Raw genomic sequence first — 14996 nt, 5'->3', positions numbered from 1 at the left:
ACACTACAAATACACACAGTGGGAAATGAGAAAATGGCTCACAGGAGGGAGACCTGGCTGAACCTAATTAACATGACGAAACAGGGAGGGTGCAAAACTGAACACACTGACATCAGACAAAGACCTTCAAAGTAAAACAGGAAATACACTGACTGGACTCAGAGACACAATACTGACGGAGAACAGAGGGGCCACATGGACAAACAATAAACAAATGGAGCATGGAATCAAAACCCTGATAACTAAAAAGTCTAAACCCAAGTACGTGATCAAATAAAGTCAAACACAAGATTATAATAATAGTAAGAAACACAAACCAGACTGACTTTGGGACTTGAAGAAGACGGAGTGTTGGACCCAGATTACTCTGTGAGGCTCCTGACTGCAGTAGCCGCAATGCCCAGACAATCCATCAAGTGGTGCGGCTTCGTAGCTTACCAAAGTTGTACAAAAACATTTATGACAGATTTTTGAGCGCCGTGTACCACATGAAATTGGTTTGAGGTCAGTAAGCACAACCAGAATTCATACATAAGGTGCACCGGATTATAAGGCGCACTGTCAATTTTTGAGAAAATTAAAGGATTTTAAGTCCTCCTTATAGTGTGGAAAATTCGTTATACAGAAGAAAAGTATTTTATCGCAATATATATCGTTACCGCACATGCTTCAAATTATACAGCGTTATGGATTTTAGGCCGCATCGCCCAGCCCTAGAAGAGGTGTATCGTTGATTTATCTCCTATTGTCAAAGTATGACGAATTATAATGGCTGTTTATTGGCTGTTTACATACTCTCTCTCTCGACACACACACACACACACACACACGCACTACACATTGTGTATATGTATATATATATATATATATATATATATATATATATATATGCATAAAAAGTATAGCAAGCTCTCAATACCTGAGGTCTTGAAAACTGCCAAGCAACAATTCACAGCCTTGGCCAGCCACTTGAAGAGGTACACCACAGAGATAGAAGTTAGGAGAATAAACCAGCTGTTCACCACTTAACCACTCTCAACTTACCAAGGTGTACTCTTGTAATTTAAGAAGTCCAGACACTTTTCTTTCCAAGCTCCTTAGATTACTGACACTTGTTTCTGTCTTTTTTAAAATGACATTTAAAGGTAATTTTGAATAAAATGTGATTCTTTCTCCCTCAGTGTACAGACATGTCTGCTGCCAGCAATCAGCAATCTGAAGATCAGTTTCTGTGCTCCATCTGTGGGAATGTGTTCACTGATCCAGTCACTACATCATGTGGACACAACTTCTGCAAAAACTGCATCAGTCAGCACTGGGACAGAAATCAGACATGTCAGTGTCCTGAGTGTGAAAAGGCTTTCAACACTAGACCTCAGCTGAGGGTCAACACCTTCATCTCTGAGATGGTTGCTCAGTTCAGACGTGAAGCTCAGCAGAAAGCCAGCAGCAGCAGCTCAGAGCCACAGGCTGTCAAACCAGGAGAAGTTCCCTGTGACATCTGCATTGGAACCAGACTGAAGGCCCTGAAGTCCTGCCTGGTGTGTCAGACCTCCTACTGTCAGACTCACCTGGAGCCTCATCTGACAAAGAAAGATCTGAAAAGACATCAGCTAGTTGATGCTGTGGAGAACCTGGACAACAGGATGTGTACGGAGCACAATAAACTTCTGGAGCTGTTCTGTAAGACCGACCAGACATGTGTCTGCATGCTCTGCTCTGTTTTATACCACAACAACCACAAATTTGTTCCTCTGAAGGAAGAATCAGAAGAAAAGAAGGCAGAGCTGGACAAGACAGAGGCTGAGATTCAGCAGCTGATCCCGAGGAGACAACTGAAGATTCAGGAGATCAAAGAGTCGGTGAAGATGAGTAAAGGTGCTGCAGACAGACAGAAAGCAGCGGGTATTCGGGTCTTCACTGCTCTGAAGGAGTCTGTTGAGGGACGCCTGATGGTTTTCATAAAGGAGATTGAAGACAAACAGGAAACTACAGAGAAACAGGCTGAAGATCTCATCAAAGATCTGGAACAGGAAATCTTTGAGCTGACAGACAGAAGCTCTGAATTGGAGCAGCTCTTGTGCTCTGAAGACCACCTCCACCTCCTCCAAAGGCTGTCCTCCCTGAAAACTGCTCTACCCACCAAGGACTGGACAGAGGTCAGAGTCCGTCCACCATCATATAAGCGGACTGTGTTCAGAGCTGTGGCTCAGCTAGAGGAGACAGTCTGGAAAGACATGAAGAAGAAGCTGTCTGAGTCTGAGCTGAAGATGGTCAAGCAGTATGCAGTGGATGTGACTATGGATCCTGATACAGCACTTCCTAAACTCATCCTGTCTGATGATAGAAAACAAGTGTATCACAGTAATGTGGAGAAGAATCTTCCAGACAACCCAGAGAGATTTTCTAGGGGTCCTAATGTTTTAGGAGAGCAGAGTTTCTCTTCAGGCAAGTTTTACTTTGAGGTTCAGGTTAAAGGAAAGACTGACTGGGATTTAGGAGTGGCCAGAGAGTCGATCAAAAGGAAGGGAAAAATCACACTGAGACCTCAGGATGGTTTCTGGACTGTGTGGCTGAGAAATGGAAATGAGTACGAAGCTTGTGCAAGTCCTCCAGTCCCCCTCTGTCTTCAGCCTGGTCCTGAGAAGGTGGGGGTGTTTGTGGATTATGAGGAGGGTCTGGTCTCCTTTTATGATGTAGGTGCTGCAGCTCTGATCTACTCCTATACTGGCTGTTCCTTCATTTACAAACTCCACCCATTCTTCAGTCCCTGTAACAATCATGGTGGTAAAAACTCTGCACCTCTGACCATCTGTCCTGTCAGTTAAACTGAGTCGATCAACGACTGATTTTATTTGATGAACTGATTGATTTTTATTGAAGGGAACAAATGAACATATTGAGTGTAAATGCTCGACAGTCTCCGTGTTTTCTATAGAATCTGATTATCAGGACTCTGATTGACACTTTGATTTGATTCTCATGGAATTTGATGCAAACAGATGAAAACTTGAATCAGGAAATGTTCCCACTAATGGCAACTTGAGCTGGAGTGCAAATATCAGAGAATAAATGTCCAAAAGCTTCATTTCACAATAAAGTTTGTTAAATGCTTTGAGTGAATACAGAATCATGTGTTAGTGTTATTTGGAGCATTCAGGGTTCAGCTGAGGGGAGTTGTGTTGGATAAAAAGTGGTCTGGGACAATTTCTGATGTGTTCACTGAAAACTGATAAGACGGGATAATAGTCAAAGAACTCTGTAGAGATTCATACATCCATGTTCTCCACCTTAAGGTGTGGAGGACAAAGGAGCAGGTGGAGTACAGACTTCTCAATTTTTCCAGTTACATCATTTTGAAATGATGGTGATTTGGTTTAAAGATAAACAGAGAGTTGGGGAATCGCTGCAATTACAGCAGTAATAAGATGGTGAAGGCTAACCTGTCATTAAAAAATGGTTTGCACATGTACAAAGGGGATGGACATACTGGATAAAGGATGATGAAGATGAAGCTGCAAGGCAGAAGGAGAAGAGGATGCGGTGCAGATATCAAAACTGCTGTATTTTTTTTTTCTTGCCTGTCCTGTTTGGTTCTTAAGCCATGGAGTGAGCAGTTACATACCTAAGCACCCAGCCCTGGAAACCGAAAATTCAATTCAATTCAATTTTATTTATATAGCTCCAAATCACAACATAAGTCGCCTCAAGGCGCTTCATAGATACAGAGAAAAAAACCCAACAATCATATGACCCCCTATGAGCAAGCACTTTGGCAACAGTGGGAAGGAAAAACTCCCTTTTAACAGGAAGAAACCTACGGCAGAACCAGGCTCAGGGAGGGGCGGCCATCTGCTGCGACCGGTTGGGGTGAGAGAAGGAAGACAGGATAAAAGACATGCTGTGGAAGAGAGACAGAGGTTAATAACAGATATGATTCAATGCAGAGAGGTCTGTTAATACATAGTGAGTGAGAAAGGTGACTGGAAAGGAAAAACTCAATGCATCATGGGAATCCCCCGGCAGCCTATGTCTATTGCAGCATAACTAAGGGAGGATTCAGGGTCACCTGGTCCAGCCCTAACTATATGCTTTAGCAAAAAGGAAAGTTTTAAGCCTGATCTTAAAAGTAGAGATAGTGTCTGTCTCCCGAATCCAAACTGGAAGCTGGTTCCACAGAAGAGGGGCCTGAAAACTGAAGGCTCTCCCTCCCATTCTACTTTTAAATACTCTAGGAACAACAAGTAGGCCTGCAGAGCAAGAGCGAAGTGCTCTAATAGGGTGATATGGTACTACAAGGTCATTGAGATAAGATGGGGCCTGATTATTTAAGACCTTGTATGTGAGGAGCAGGATTTTGAATTCAATTCTGGATTTAACAGGAAGCCAATGAAGGGAAGCCAAAACAGGAGAAATATGCTCTCTCTTTCTTCCATCAACAAACAAATAACTCAGGGCATCAGCCACTGTCAGGGAGTGTGGTGGGGGAGACAGGCCCCCATATCTGGGAGGGCCTCTGTCAGGGTTATATTGTTGATTGTCATTTATGCTTAGAAATATTTAACCATATATGCTTAGAGGTGTATAATCGATTGTGTAGTGAGAGGAGGTTTGATCCTTAGTAGTCTGCAAAGGCTTTGTGTGCATTCAGAAATCAGAAATCAGAATCAGAAAGGGTTTTATTGCCAAATGTTGAGCGGGTTTACAACATTAGGAAATTGCTGCGGTGCTTCAGTGCAAACATACTGTTATAAATACTGTTATAAATTAAGCTTAAATAGACATGAAAATAAAAATGAGAATAAGAATTAAAAGTGCTAAGTAGATAGATAGATAGATATATACATGATATATACATGAGTGCAGGTGGTGATCAGTGCCAAACATGGAATGATGCAGTGAACACAGCGTAGGGTCATGTGTTAGTGGTGGGAACAGTTATACGGTTATTGTTCATGTGTTCAACAGCAGAGGGGAAGAAACTGTTCTTATGGCGAGAGGTTCTGGTGCGAATGGACCGGAGCCTCCTGCCTGAGGGGAGCAGGTCAAACAGACTGTGTCCAGGGTGAGAAGGGTCAGCTGAGATCCGAGCTGCACGCCCCAGTGTCCTGGAGGTGTACAGGTCCTGCAGAGATGGGAGTCTGCAGCCAATCACCTTCTCAGCAGAGCACACAACACGCTGCAGTCTCTGTTTGTCCCTGATAGTGGCTCCAGCGTACCACACGGTGATGGAGGAGGTGAGGATGGACTCGATGATTGCAGTGTAGAATTGCATCATCGTCCGTGTTGGCAGGTTGAATTTCTTCAGCTGCCTCAGGAAGTACATCCTCTGCTGGGCTTTCTTAATGACGGAGGTGATGGTGGGCTCCCACTTCAGGTCCTGGGTGATGGTGGTACCCAGGAAGCGGAATGAGTCCACAGAGGTGATGGGGGTGTCAGTCAGGATGATGGGGGGGAGTGGAGCTGTGTGCTTCCTGAAGTCCACAATAATCTCCACTGTCTTCTGGGCATTCAGCACCTGGTTGTTGTGGCTGCACCAGGACACCAAACGTTCAACCTCCCTCCTGTAGGCAGACTCATCCCCGTCCGAGATGAGTCCAATAACGGTGGTGTCATCTGCAAACTTGATTAGCTTGATTCCAGAGTGTTCTGGCATACACACTCACATCCTGGGGTCACGAGAAGAGGTCGTACCTTCTTTTATTGTTTTGTGGTAGGATAAACATGATAAACATATCTATGTCTGTTTTAGTCTAAGTGCCTTTTGTTTAGATGAACTGCTGGACTTCCAGACCAGCAGATTCAGGGAAGTCGTTTATGGGGTCACATTCTGAACACACACACACACATACCTACACATACACACAGACGGTACTCTTTGTTCACATGTGTACCTATGTTAATGAGCCTATGCATATTCATGTGACATCAATAAAAGAGCAGTGTGACGAGGGAGCAGACGAGAGCGACTGAGGTCAGGCGAAGGAACAGCACTCGTCCAGTCTTCTCCCTCATACATGAGTAACACAAAGAACTTTGGTGACTTGTGTCTTGCTTTTGCTGTGTAGTAGAATTTTCTTGAACGTTCCAGCACATAGGTTTATGCTACAAACCTATCAGCCTCTGTTCCCAGAGAGGTGGAGTCTAAGATCAAACCTGGCATATAGACTCAAACAAACAGGCACACACAGACACAAACATGCATTCCCACAGTCACACACACATATACAAATACTCTGCACATGCCCAACACGGAGACAAACAGAAATGGTCATGGTACACACACTCACACTCCCCAAAAATACTCTATACACTCTTGCCCCGGGAGTGGAATCTACCCCGAGACACAGGAAATGTTAACCTTTCCCCTGGGGTGGAGACCAGCAGACTATCCCTGGTCCTGTAACAGCAGGGGGGCCCCACCCCCGGCCCCCCACCCAGAATCCCAGCCCGAAGGAAGAGCACCCCTACATCCCCAAGCCCGCCCAGTGGCAGTCACGCTACCAAGTCAGTAACCCACGTCCACCAGAACCCAAGGAGCCTCCTGAGCCCCCAGTGAGGACATGACCACAGCTCCCTGAGAGAGCCCTCCAGGGAAAATGTCCTTGTGCTGGATTTTTAGAAAGGGGTACAAACAAATGTCATGTAGATGCTAAAAATGACAGCCTCAAATTGGCATTTAATCTGTTATTAGACTCAATTGGATTCTCTCACCACTTTAATCACACTTTAGGTCTTGTTTTAACATATGAAATAGAAACTGAACATTTAACAATGTTTCCTGAAAACCCTTTCCTGTCTGATCATTTCCTGATAACATTTACATTTACAATAATTGATTACACAGCAGTAGGAAGTAGACTTTATCACAGTAGATGTCTTTCTGAAAGCGCTGTAACTAAATTTAAGAGTATAATCCACCCACTGTTATCATCTTCAATGCCCTGTACCAACAGAGAGCAGAGCAACTATCTGAACTCTACCCCAACGGAGGTCGATTATCTTGTTAATAATTTTACCTCCTCACTACGTACGACTCTGGATACTGTAGCTCCGGTGAAAACTAAAGCCTCAAATCAGAAGTACCTGACTCGGTTTTATAATTCTCAAACAAGTAGCCTAAAGCAGATTACCTGTAAGATGAGCCAGAACATCTTACTACTCATCACTGATTGAAGAAAATAAGAACAACCCTAGGTTTCTCTTCAGCACTGTAGCCAGGCTGACAAAAATTCAAAGCTCTGTTGAGCCAACCATTCCTTTAACGTTAACTAGAAATGACTTCATGAACTTCTTCACAAATAAAATTTTTATCATTAGAGAAAAAATTACCAATAATCATCCCAGAGATGTAATATTATCTACAGCTACTTTTAGTACCATTGATATTCATTTAGAATCTTTTTCTCCAATTGATCTTTCTGATCTATCTTTCGAAAGGAGCCAGCTGAGGTGGTTCGGGCATGTCCCACCGGGAGGAGGCCCGGGGCAGACCCAGGACACGCTGGAGAGATTATATCTCTCGGCTGGCCTGGGAACACCTTGCTGTTCCCCCGGATAAGCTGGAGAAGGTGGCTGGGGAGAGGGAGGTCTGGGCCTCTCTGCTTAGGCTGCTGCCCCCGCGACCTGGCCTCGGATAAAGCGGATGAAGATGGATGGATGGATGGTTGGATGATCTTTCTGAGTTAACTTCAATAATTACTTCCTCCAAACCATCAACATGTCTTTTAGACCCCATTCCTACAAAACTGCTCGAAGAAGTCCTGCCATTAATTAATGCTTCAATCTTAAATCTGATCAACTTTTCTCTAATAATCTGCTATGTACCATAGGCCTTCAAACTGGCTGAAGTTAAACCTTTACTTAAAAAGCAATCTCTAGACCCAGCTGTTTTAGCTAATTGTAGGCCAATCTCCAACCTTCCTTTCATATAAAAAATCTTTGAAAGAGTAGTGGTCAAACAGCTAACAGATCATCTGCAGAGGAATGGTTTATTTGAAGAGTTTCAGTCAGGTTTCAGAGCTCATCACAGCACAGAAACAGCTTTAGTGAAGGTTACAAATGATCTTCTTATGGCCTCTGACAGTGGACTCATCTCTGTGCTTGTCCTGCTAGACCTTAGTGCAGCATTCGATACTGTTGACCATAATATTCTATTAGCACGACTAGAGCACGGTGTAGGTATTACAGGTACTGCGTTACAGTGGTTTGTATCGTATCTAATAGACTCAAATTTGTGCATGTAAATGGAGAGTCCTCTTCACATACTGACGTTAATTATGGTGTTCCACAGGGTTCAGTGATAGCACCAATTCTGTTTACATTATACATGCTTCCCTTAGGCAGCATCATTAGAAGACATAGCATACATTTTGACTGCTATGCTGATGACACCCAGCTCTATCTGTCCATGAAGCCAGATAACACACACCAATTAGTTAAACTGCATGAATGTCTTAAAGACATAAAGACCTGGATGGCCGCTAACTTTCTGCTTCTTAATTCAGATAAAACTGAGGTTATTGTACTCGGCCCTGAAAATCTTAGAAATATGGTATCTAACCAGATTCTTACTCTGGATGGCATTACCTTGGAGTCATTTTTGACCAGGATATGTCCTTCAATGCACATATTAAACAAATATGTAAGACTGCTTTCTTCCATTTGCACAACATCTCTAAAATGAGAAATATCCTGTCTCAGAGTGATGCTGAAAAACGAGTTCATGCATTTATTACTTCCAAGCTGGACTACTGTAATTCACTATTATCAGAAAGTCCTAAAAACTCCCTGAAAAGCCTTAAGTTAATTCAAAATGCTGCAGCAAGAGTACTGACAGGGACTAGAAAGAGAGAGCATATTTCTCCTGTATTGGCTTCCCTTCATTGGCTCGTGTTAAATCCAGATTTGAATTCAAAATCCTGCTCCTCACATACAAGGTCTTAAATAATCAGGCCCCATCTTATCTTAATGACCTTATAATAAGAATCAGAATCAGAATACTTTATTAATCCTGAAGGAAATTATGGGTTACAGCAGGCAGCACGCTAATGGCGCATGCGCACTTACAAAGGAACATTCTGACCAAACTTTGCACAAACAACACATTGGGAAGACATGTCAGAGAGGTAGGCTGATAGGAAAAGACAACGAAAATACATAACATGAGGTGAGAGGAGGAGAAAAAAACTCCACTCAAACAAAGCTCCTAATGGGAGAACAGTTTGATAACAGAAAAAAAAACACCTCAGCACAAAAAGCACATTTTCATTTCATTTCATTTCATTTTTATTTATTTCACACTTGGTACAACCGATCAAACAAAACAACCACATCTTCTATCAACAAAACACAACAACCATGTGTGAAAAGGAGCAGGAAGAAGAAAATATTCTTATCAAACCCTGCCCCCTATCTACCATCGAACTTATATCACCGGTGGGCACCAAAAATCAGGAAACAAACTAATATTGACATTTCTCTCCGGTCGAGTCCCAAACTAACATCACATCTACAATCAGAATAACCACTCCACATATTAAAATATTAACAAGGAGAAAATAAGAACAAATAAAAATAAAATAACAATAAAGCAACACACTATAAAGAATCCTCTTTCAATAAATTCAATTTCATTCGCATTCTTCATACTGAGTTATCGTTTTAAACATATAACACTTTTTAAAACATTGTAAATTTATACAATTCTTTAAATTATAATGAAGTGAATTCCACAGTCTTATACCCCTAACCGTTGTGCTCATTAATCTTTGTGTAGTCCTGGCTAACTGATGCTTAAAATAAAATTTCCTTCTATTCTCTTCTCCCCTTGAACACATCAAAAATACTCTTTGTAACTTAAAAGGCAAAATATTATTTTTAGCCTTAAACATAATTAATAATGTCCGTAATTTCACTAAATCTCCTAATTTTAATAATTTTGATTCTATAAATAATTTGTTTGTATGTTCTCTATATTTAACATTATGAATTATTCGTATAACTTTCTTCTGTAATAGGTTTAAAGGTTTTATGGTATTCTCATATGTATTCCCCCAAACTTCAACACAATAGTTGATATATGAAAAAAACAAAGAAAAATATAAAATACGCATTGTTTTATAATTTAATAAATCTCTTATACTACCCAAAATATAAATACTTTTGACCATTTTCTTTCTAATATGTTCAATATGAGATTTCCATGTCAAATTCTCATCCACTATTACACCCAAAAAACGAAATTCAGTAACTCTTTCAATCAATTCTTCCTCTATAAACATAATGACTTTATCCTCCTTTACACGATTGCCAAATATCATATATTTCGTTTTTGTCAGATTCAAAGATAATTTATTTACATCAAACCATTTTTTTATTCTTAACATCTCACAAGTCATAATTTCAACCAAGTCTTTCAAATTCTCTCCAGAGCAATAAAAATTTGTGTCATCTGCAAATAAAATCGAATTTAACCTTTTAGATACGTCACAAATATCATTAATATATAAATTAAAGAGTTTAGGTCCCAAAATAGAACCTTGAGGAACACCACATACAATCTTCAGTCTTTCAGAAGTATTGCCAAAATAATGAACATATTGCAACCTATTCTCTAAATAACTCATTAACCAATTCAATGCTACTCCTCTCACTCCATAGTTATACATGACGATCAATACAGCATAGAAACACAAGACAAGAAACAGGGGCTGGTAAAAGGGTAAGAGAGAGCCGGTGTAGACAGCGCATCCGGTCCTGCAGCATGTCCGCGCTGGTCCAGTCGACCGCCAGCTTCCCCGGGAGGGGACAAGCATCGAAGGCGTTTGGAAAGGGAGGGGGGATGAGTGTGTATCAATGTATGTGTGTCCAGAGTTCAGCTGAGACAGTGTCCTTCGCCCCGCCAGGCTAAGTAAACAGTCTTCCAGCCAACCCCAGTGGCCTTGCGTAGAATAGGAAGAAACAGTCTATGCACAGTCTGTTATCAGGGTGTTTTTGTTCAGCTCCAGCCTTGAGATCACAGCTGGCGGCAAAGTGGTAGCCGCATGAAATGATGATGGTTTTTACTTTAGTGCAAAAAACTTGTGAATTTCAAAGCTGTTCTAGCAGTCCGACACTGGTCTCTCAATCTCCCGTTGGAGAGCTGTGAGCTTCTCCCTGATCTTATCCATCTTGCGCTCCATGAAGTTATCAATCTTGCGCTCAAAGAGCAGATTCTGAGAACTCACGACCCCCCTTGATTTTCTCCAAGATGTAATCCAGTTTTCACTCAGCGGTCGTATTCTGAGTGCTCACGGCAGCCTCAAGCTTCTCCAAGATCTTATCCGTGTTGCGTTCAGTGAGCCCATTTTGAGAACTCACGACTCGTCCCATCGTTTCAATCACAGCGGGCAGCCTTGTGGGGTTTTGAACAGCTGATTCCACTTTCTTTAATCTTCGATAAGCCAGGGTCAAGCCTGCTCCGATCAGCAAGAACCCTGTTATCATGGTTCCGAAAAGGTAGATATCTTCAATGTCCTCAATCGACAGTCCCGCCAGGCACACAACCCTCCAGTTATGCCACCCATCCATCGTGTATCTGGCAGGGAAAGTACCTCCAGGACAATCAGGCTCACCCGAGCCCAGGCTTCTCATTGAGAAGAGGGTGTCAATTGCATTCAGGGACCAGTTGATCAAATCCATAATTCCTCTTTTAGGATAGTACCATATCACCCTATTAGAGCACGTCACTCTCAAACTGCAGGCTTACCTATTGTTCCTAGAGTATTTAAAAGTAGAATGGGAGGCAGAGCCTTCAGTTTTCAGGCCCCTCTTCTGTGGAACCAGCTTCCAGTTTGGAATCGGGAGGCAGACACTATCTGTACTTTTAAGATTAGGCTTCAAACTTTCCTTTTTGCTAAAGCATATAGTTAGGGCAGGACCAGGTGACCCTGAATCCTCCCTTAGTTATGCTGCAATAGACGTAGGCTGCCGGGGGATTCCCATGATGCATTGAGTTTTTCCTTTCCAGTCACCTTTCTCACTCACTATGTGTTAATAGACCTCTCTGCATTGAGTCATATCTGTTATTAATCTCTGTCTCTCTTCCACAGCATGTCTTTCATCCTGTTTTCCTTCTCTCACCCCAACCGGTCGCAGCAGATGGCCGCCCCTCCCTGAGCCTGGTTCTAAGTAGGTTTCGTCCCGGAGGTTTTTCTTCCTGTTAAAAGGGAGTTTTTCCTTCCCACTGTTGCCAAAGTGCTTGCTCATAGGGGGTCATATGATTGTTGGGTTTTTCTCTGTATCTATTATCGTATCTTCCCCTTGCACTGATGGGTGGACAGTTCTCAGGTGCCTGTGCAGGTTGTTGAGCTGGCTCTATATGATATCCTTTTCTTGCAGACTCTACACTCTGCTATATATTGTCAATAAAATTGAAATGGTTCCAGATTTTGCTTCTTTTCTTGGTGTCACTCATTTTCATTACTATCCGATTCCAATTCATTTATGTAGCACATTTAAAAACAGAAAGTTTACCCAAAGTGCTGTAGAGAAACAAAAGGCTAAAACACAAAATAAAACCACTGACACTCACATAAAAACATAATGCACATAATAAACATGTCAAATCACACCAGTCTGAATGCTATCAAAGAAAGGTGTGTTTTCAAAAGCGACTTAAAAACAGGAAACGAAGATACCTGTCTAATATTTAAAGGTTGTGTATTCCAAAATTTTGGGGCCATAATTGAAAAGGCTCATTTTCGTCTACGTTTTAGCCTAGATTTTGGGACAACCAACAGCAGCTGGTCAGCTGATCTAAGGGTCTGCAAAGGACTATAAGGCTGAAGTAACTTGGAAAGGTATGGGGGAGCAAGACCATTAAGGCATTTATGAACCAGCATTAGGACTGAATTAATTACTTAGCTTATTCTGTCATAAACAGGAAGCCAATGAAGAGACGACAGGATAGGTGTTACATGTTCATGTCTGTGGGTACCAGTCAAGAGGCAGGCAGCAGCATTTTCAATGAGCTGTAGACGTGCAAGAGATCCTTGGCTGACTCCAACATTAGTAGTCAAGCCAAGTTGAAATAAAGGCATGTATTACTTTCTCCATGTCATGTCTTGACAAAACTGGCTTCAGCTTTGCTATTTGTCTCAACTAGAAAAAGCTGTTTTGCAACACCCAACTAATGTGTTTGTCCAATTTAAAATCTGAGTCCATAATGACTCCCAAATTTGTCACATGCTGTTTGATATAAGACCCTAGCCAACCACAATTCCCACACGGGTTGCATGAAATATTATTAGGTCTAAATACAATCACCTCCGTTTTACTCTCATTAAAACTCAAAAAGTTCAGAGCCATCCAAGCTTTGACATCTTCAAGGCAGTTCAAAAGGACGTGGATGGAGCCTGGGCCATTTGGTGCTAAAGGCAAATAAATTTGGCAATCGTCTACATAGCAGTGAAAGGATATTTTGTTTTTTCTAAAAATAGACCCCAAAGGGAGCAGTTAAAATGAAAAAAGAAGAGGGCCAATAATTGAGCCCTGGGGGAACCCACAAGAAAGGGGGGCTGAGGTGGACTCAAAATTTTCAACTTTAACACTAAACGTTCTGCCACTCAAACATGAACAAAGCCAATCCAGTGCTGCACCTTTGATGCCAACCAGGTGTTCCAAACGAGAGGTAAGAATATTTTGATCAACAGCATCAAACACTGCAGTAAGATCTAAAAGCACAAGGATCACAGGACTTCTACAATCATTAGTTAAAAAGATATCGTTAAAAACATGTAAAAGTGCTCTTTCAGTGGAGTGCAGATGTTTAAAACCAGACTGAAAAACTTCAATGATACCATTAGTATCTAAAAACGTATTCAGTTAGGTAAAAAACTATTTTTTCCAAAAAATTTGAGCAAACTAAAGGGTCAAGGCCAGGTTTTTTTTAAATAAAACAGGTTTGTGATTAGAAAACACTGAATCCCCAATTTCCAAATTAAAAACAGATATACCACACAATAACACCAGGTCAAGCGTGTGCCCCTGCTGGTTTTTAGGGCCTTGTACAGACTGTACAAAGTTAAAAGACTGATTAAGATTTAAAAACTCCTGAGTAACATTCCATCAGGGCAACAGACATTAATATTAAAATCACCAACTATTAAAATCCGATCATAGTAAGGCATAATGTCAGCCAAAAACATGAAAAGTCTATGTTAAACTTCGGTAGGCGGTACATTACCGCACACACAATCGGTTGAGAACATCCCAGTTCAAACATCAGAAGTTCAAAACTGGAGGAGGGAACCGGTACATGGAGTTGCGTGCAGTGGAAGTTATTTTTAAAAACAGTCAATATTCCTCCTCCTCTACCTGATATCCTTGAAGCATTTAAAAATGAGCAGTCGGAGGGCAATAGTTCAAAAATGAAGCAAGACTCACCAAATTTTGTCCATGTTTCAGTCACAAAAAGGAAATCCAATCCATTTGAAGAAAAGAAATCGTTTATGACAAACGTTTTATTTGCTAAGGACTGGGCATTTATTAAAGCCATCCTCGTTGGAGCTGGAGTCTGGGCAGAAGTTGTCTGTGGAGCCCTAGTTAATGGGCACAAATTCACAAAGTTTATTCCATGACTCCAAGACGTGAAAAACACAGGCGAGCAGGCTCACATCCACCTGAGCCCACGACAGGAAACAGACAAGGGGCAACAGGATCCGAACAGAAGAGTGGTCAGAGCAGGATAACCGGCTAAAGCTGTCACATCTGAGATCATGAGCGAATGCAAGACTCTTCCAAAAAAACCCAAAACAGTGAATTTATTTAAAGTGAGTGCAAGTGTCCCGGCACTGTGGCTCCTTTGGTGATTTCCTCCAAATCCCACACAATGCAAGTGTCCGTGGAGTGAAGCAGTAACTCCAAATCCCAACCGTGGCTCTGTTGCCATTAAAACAAACATCGCACCCGATTCCTAGTGAAGACAACACAAAAGTGATTACTAGCCAATCCTC

General features: G+C 41.8%; 1 protein-coding gene across 1 annotated transcript; it reads left to right on the top strand.

Annotated features, from left to right (window-relative positions):
* Positions 1-1190: 1190 nt before the first annotated feature.
* On the top strand, positions 1191-2905 carry LOC120742058 (E3 ubiquitin-protein ligase TRIM21-like). The gene is made up of 2 exons (XM_040045191.1): positions 1191-1430; positions 1464-2905. Exons 1-2 carry the CDS (start codon positions 1191-1193, stop codon positions 2826-2828), a joined length of 1605 nt encoding a protein of 534 aa, XP_039901125.1. The 3' UTR covers positions 2829-2905.
* Positions 2906-14996: the final 12091 nt, after the last annotated feature.

The sequence above is a fragment of the Simochromis diagramma genome, unplaced genomic scaffold, assembly GCF_900408965.1.
Source record: "Simochromis diagramma unplaced genomic scaffold, fSimDia1.1 OVJJ01000145.1, whole genome shotgun sequence".
Taxonomy (NCBI): Eukaryota; Metazoa; Chordata; class Actinopteri; order Cichliformes; family Cichlidae; genus Simochromis; species Simochromis diagramma.
Note: the sequence above shows the minus strand (reverse complement) of the source record. Positions and strands in the feature narration are given on the sequence as shown.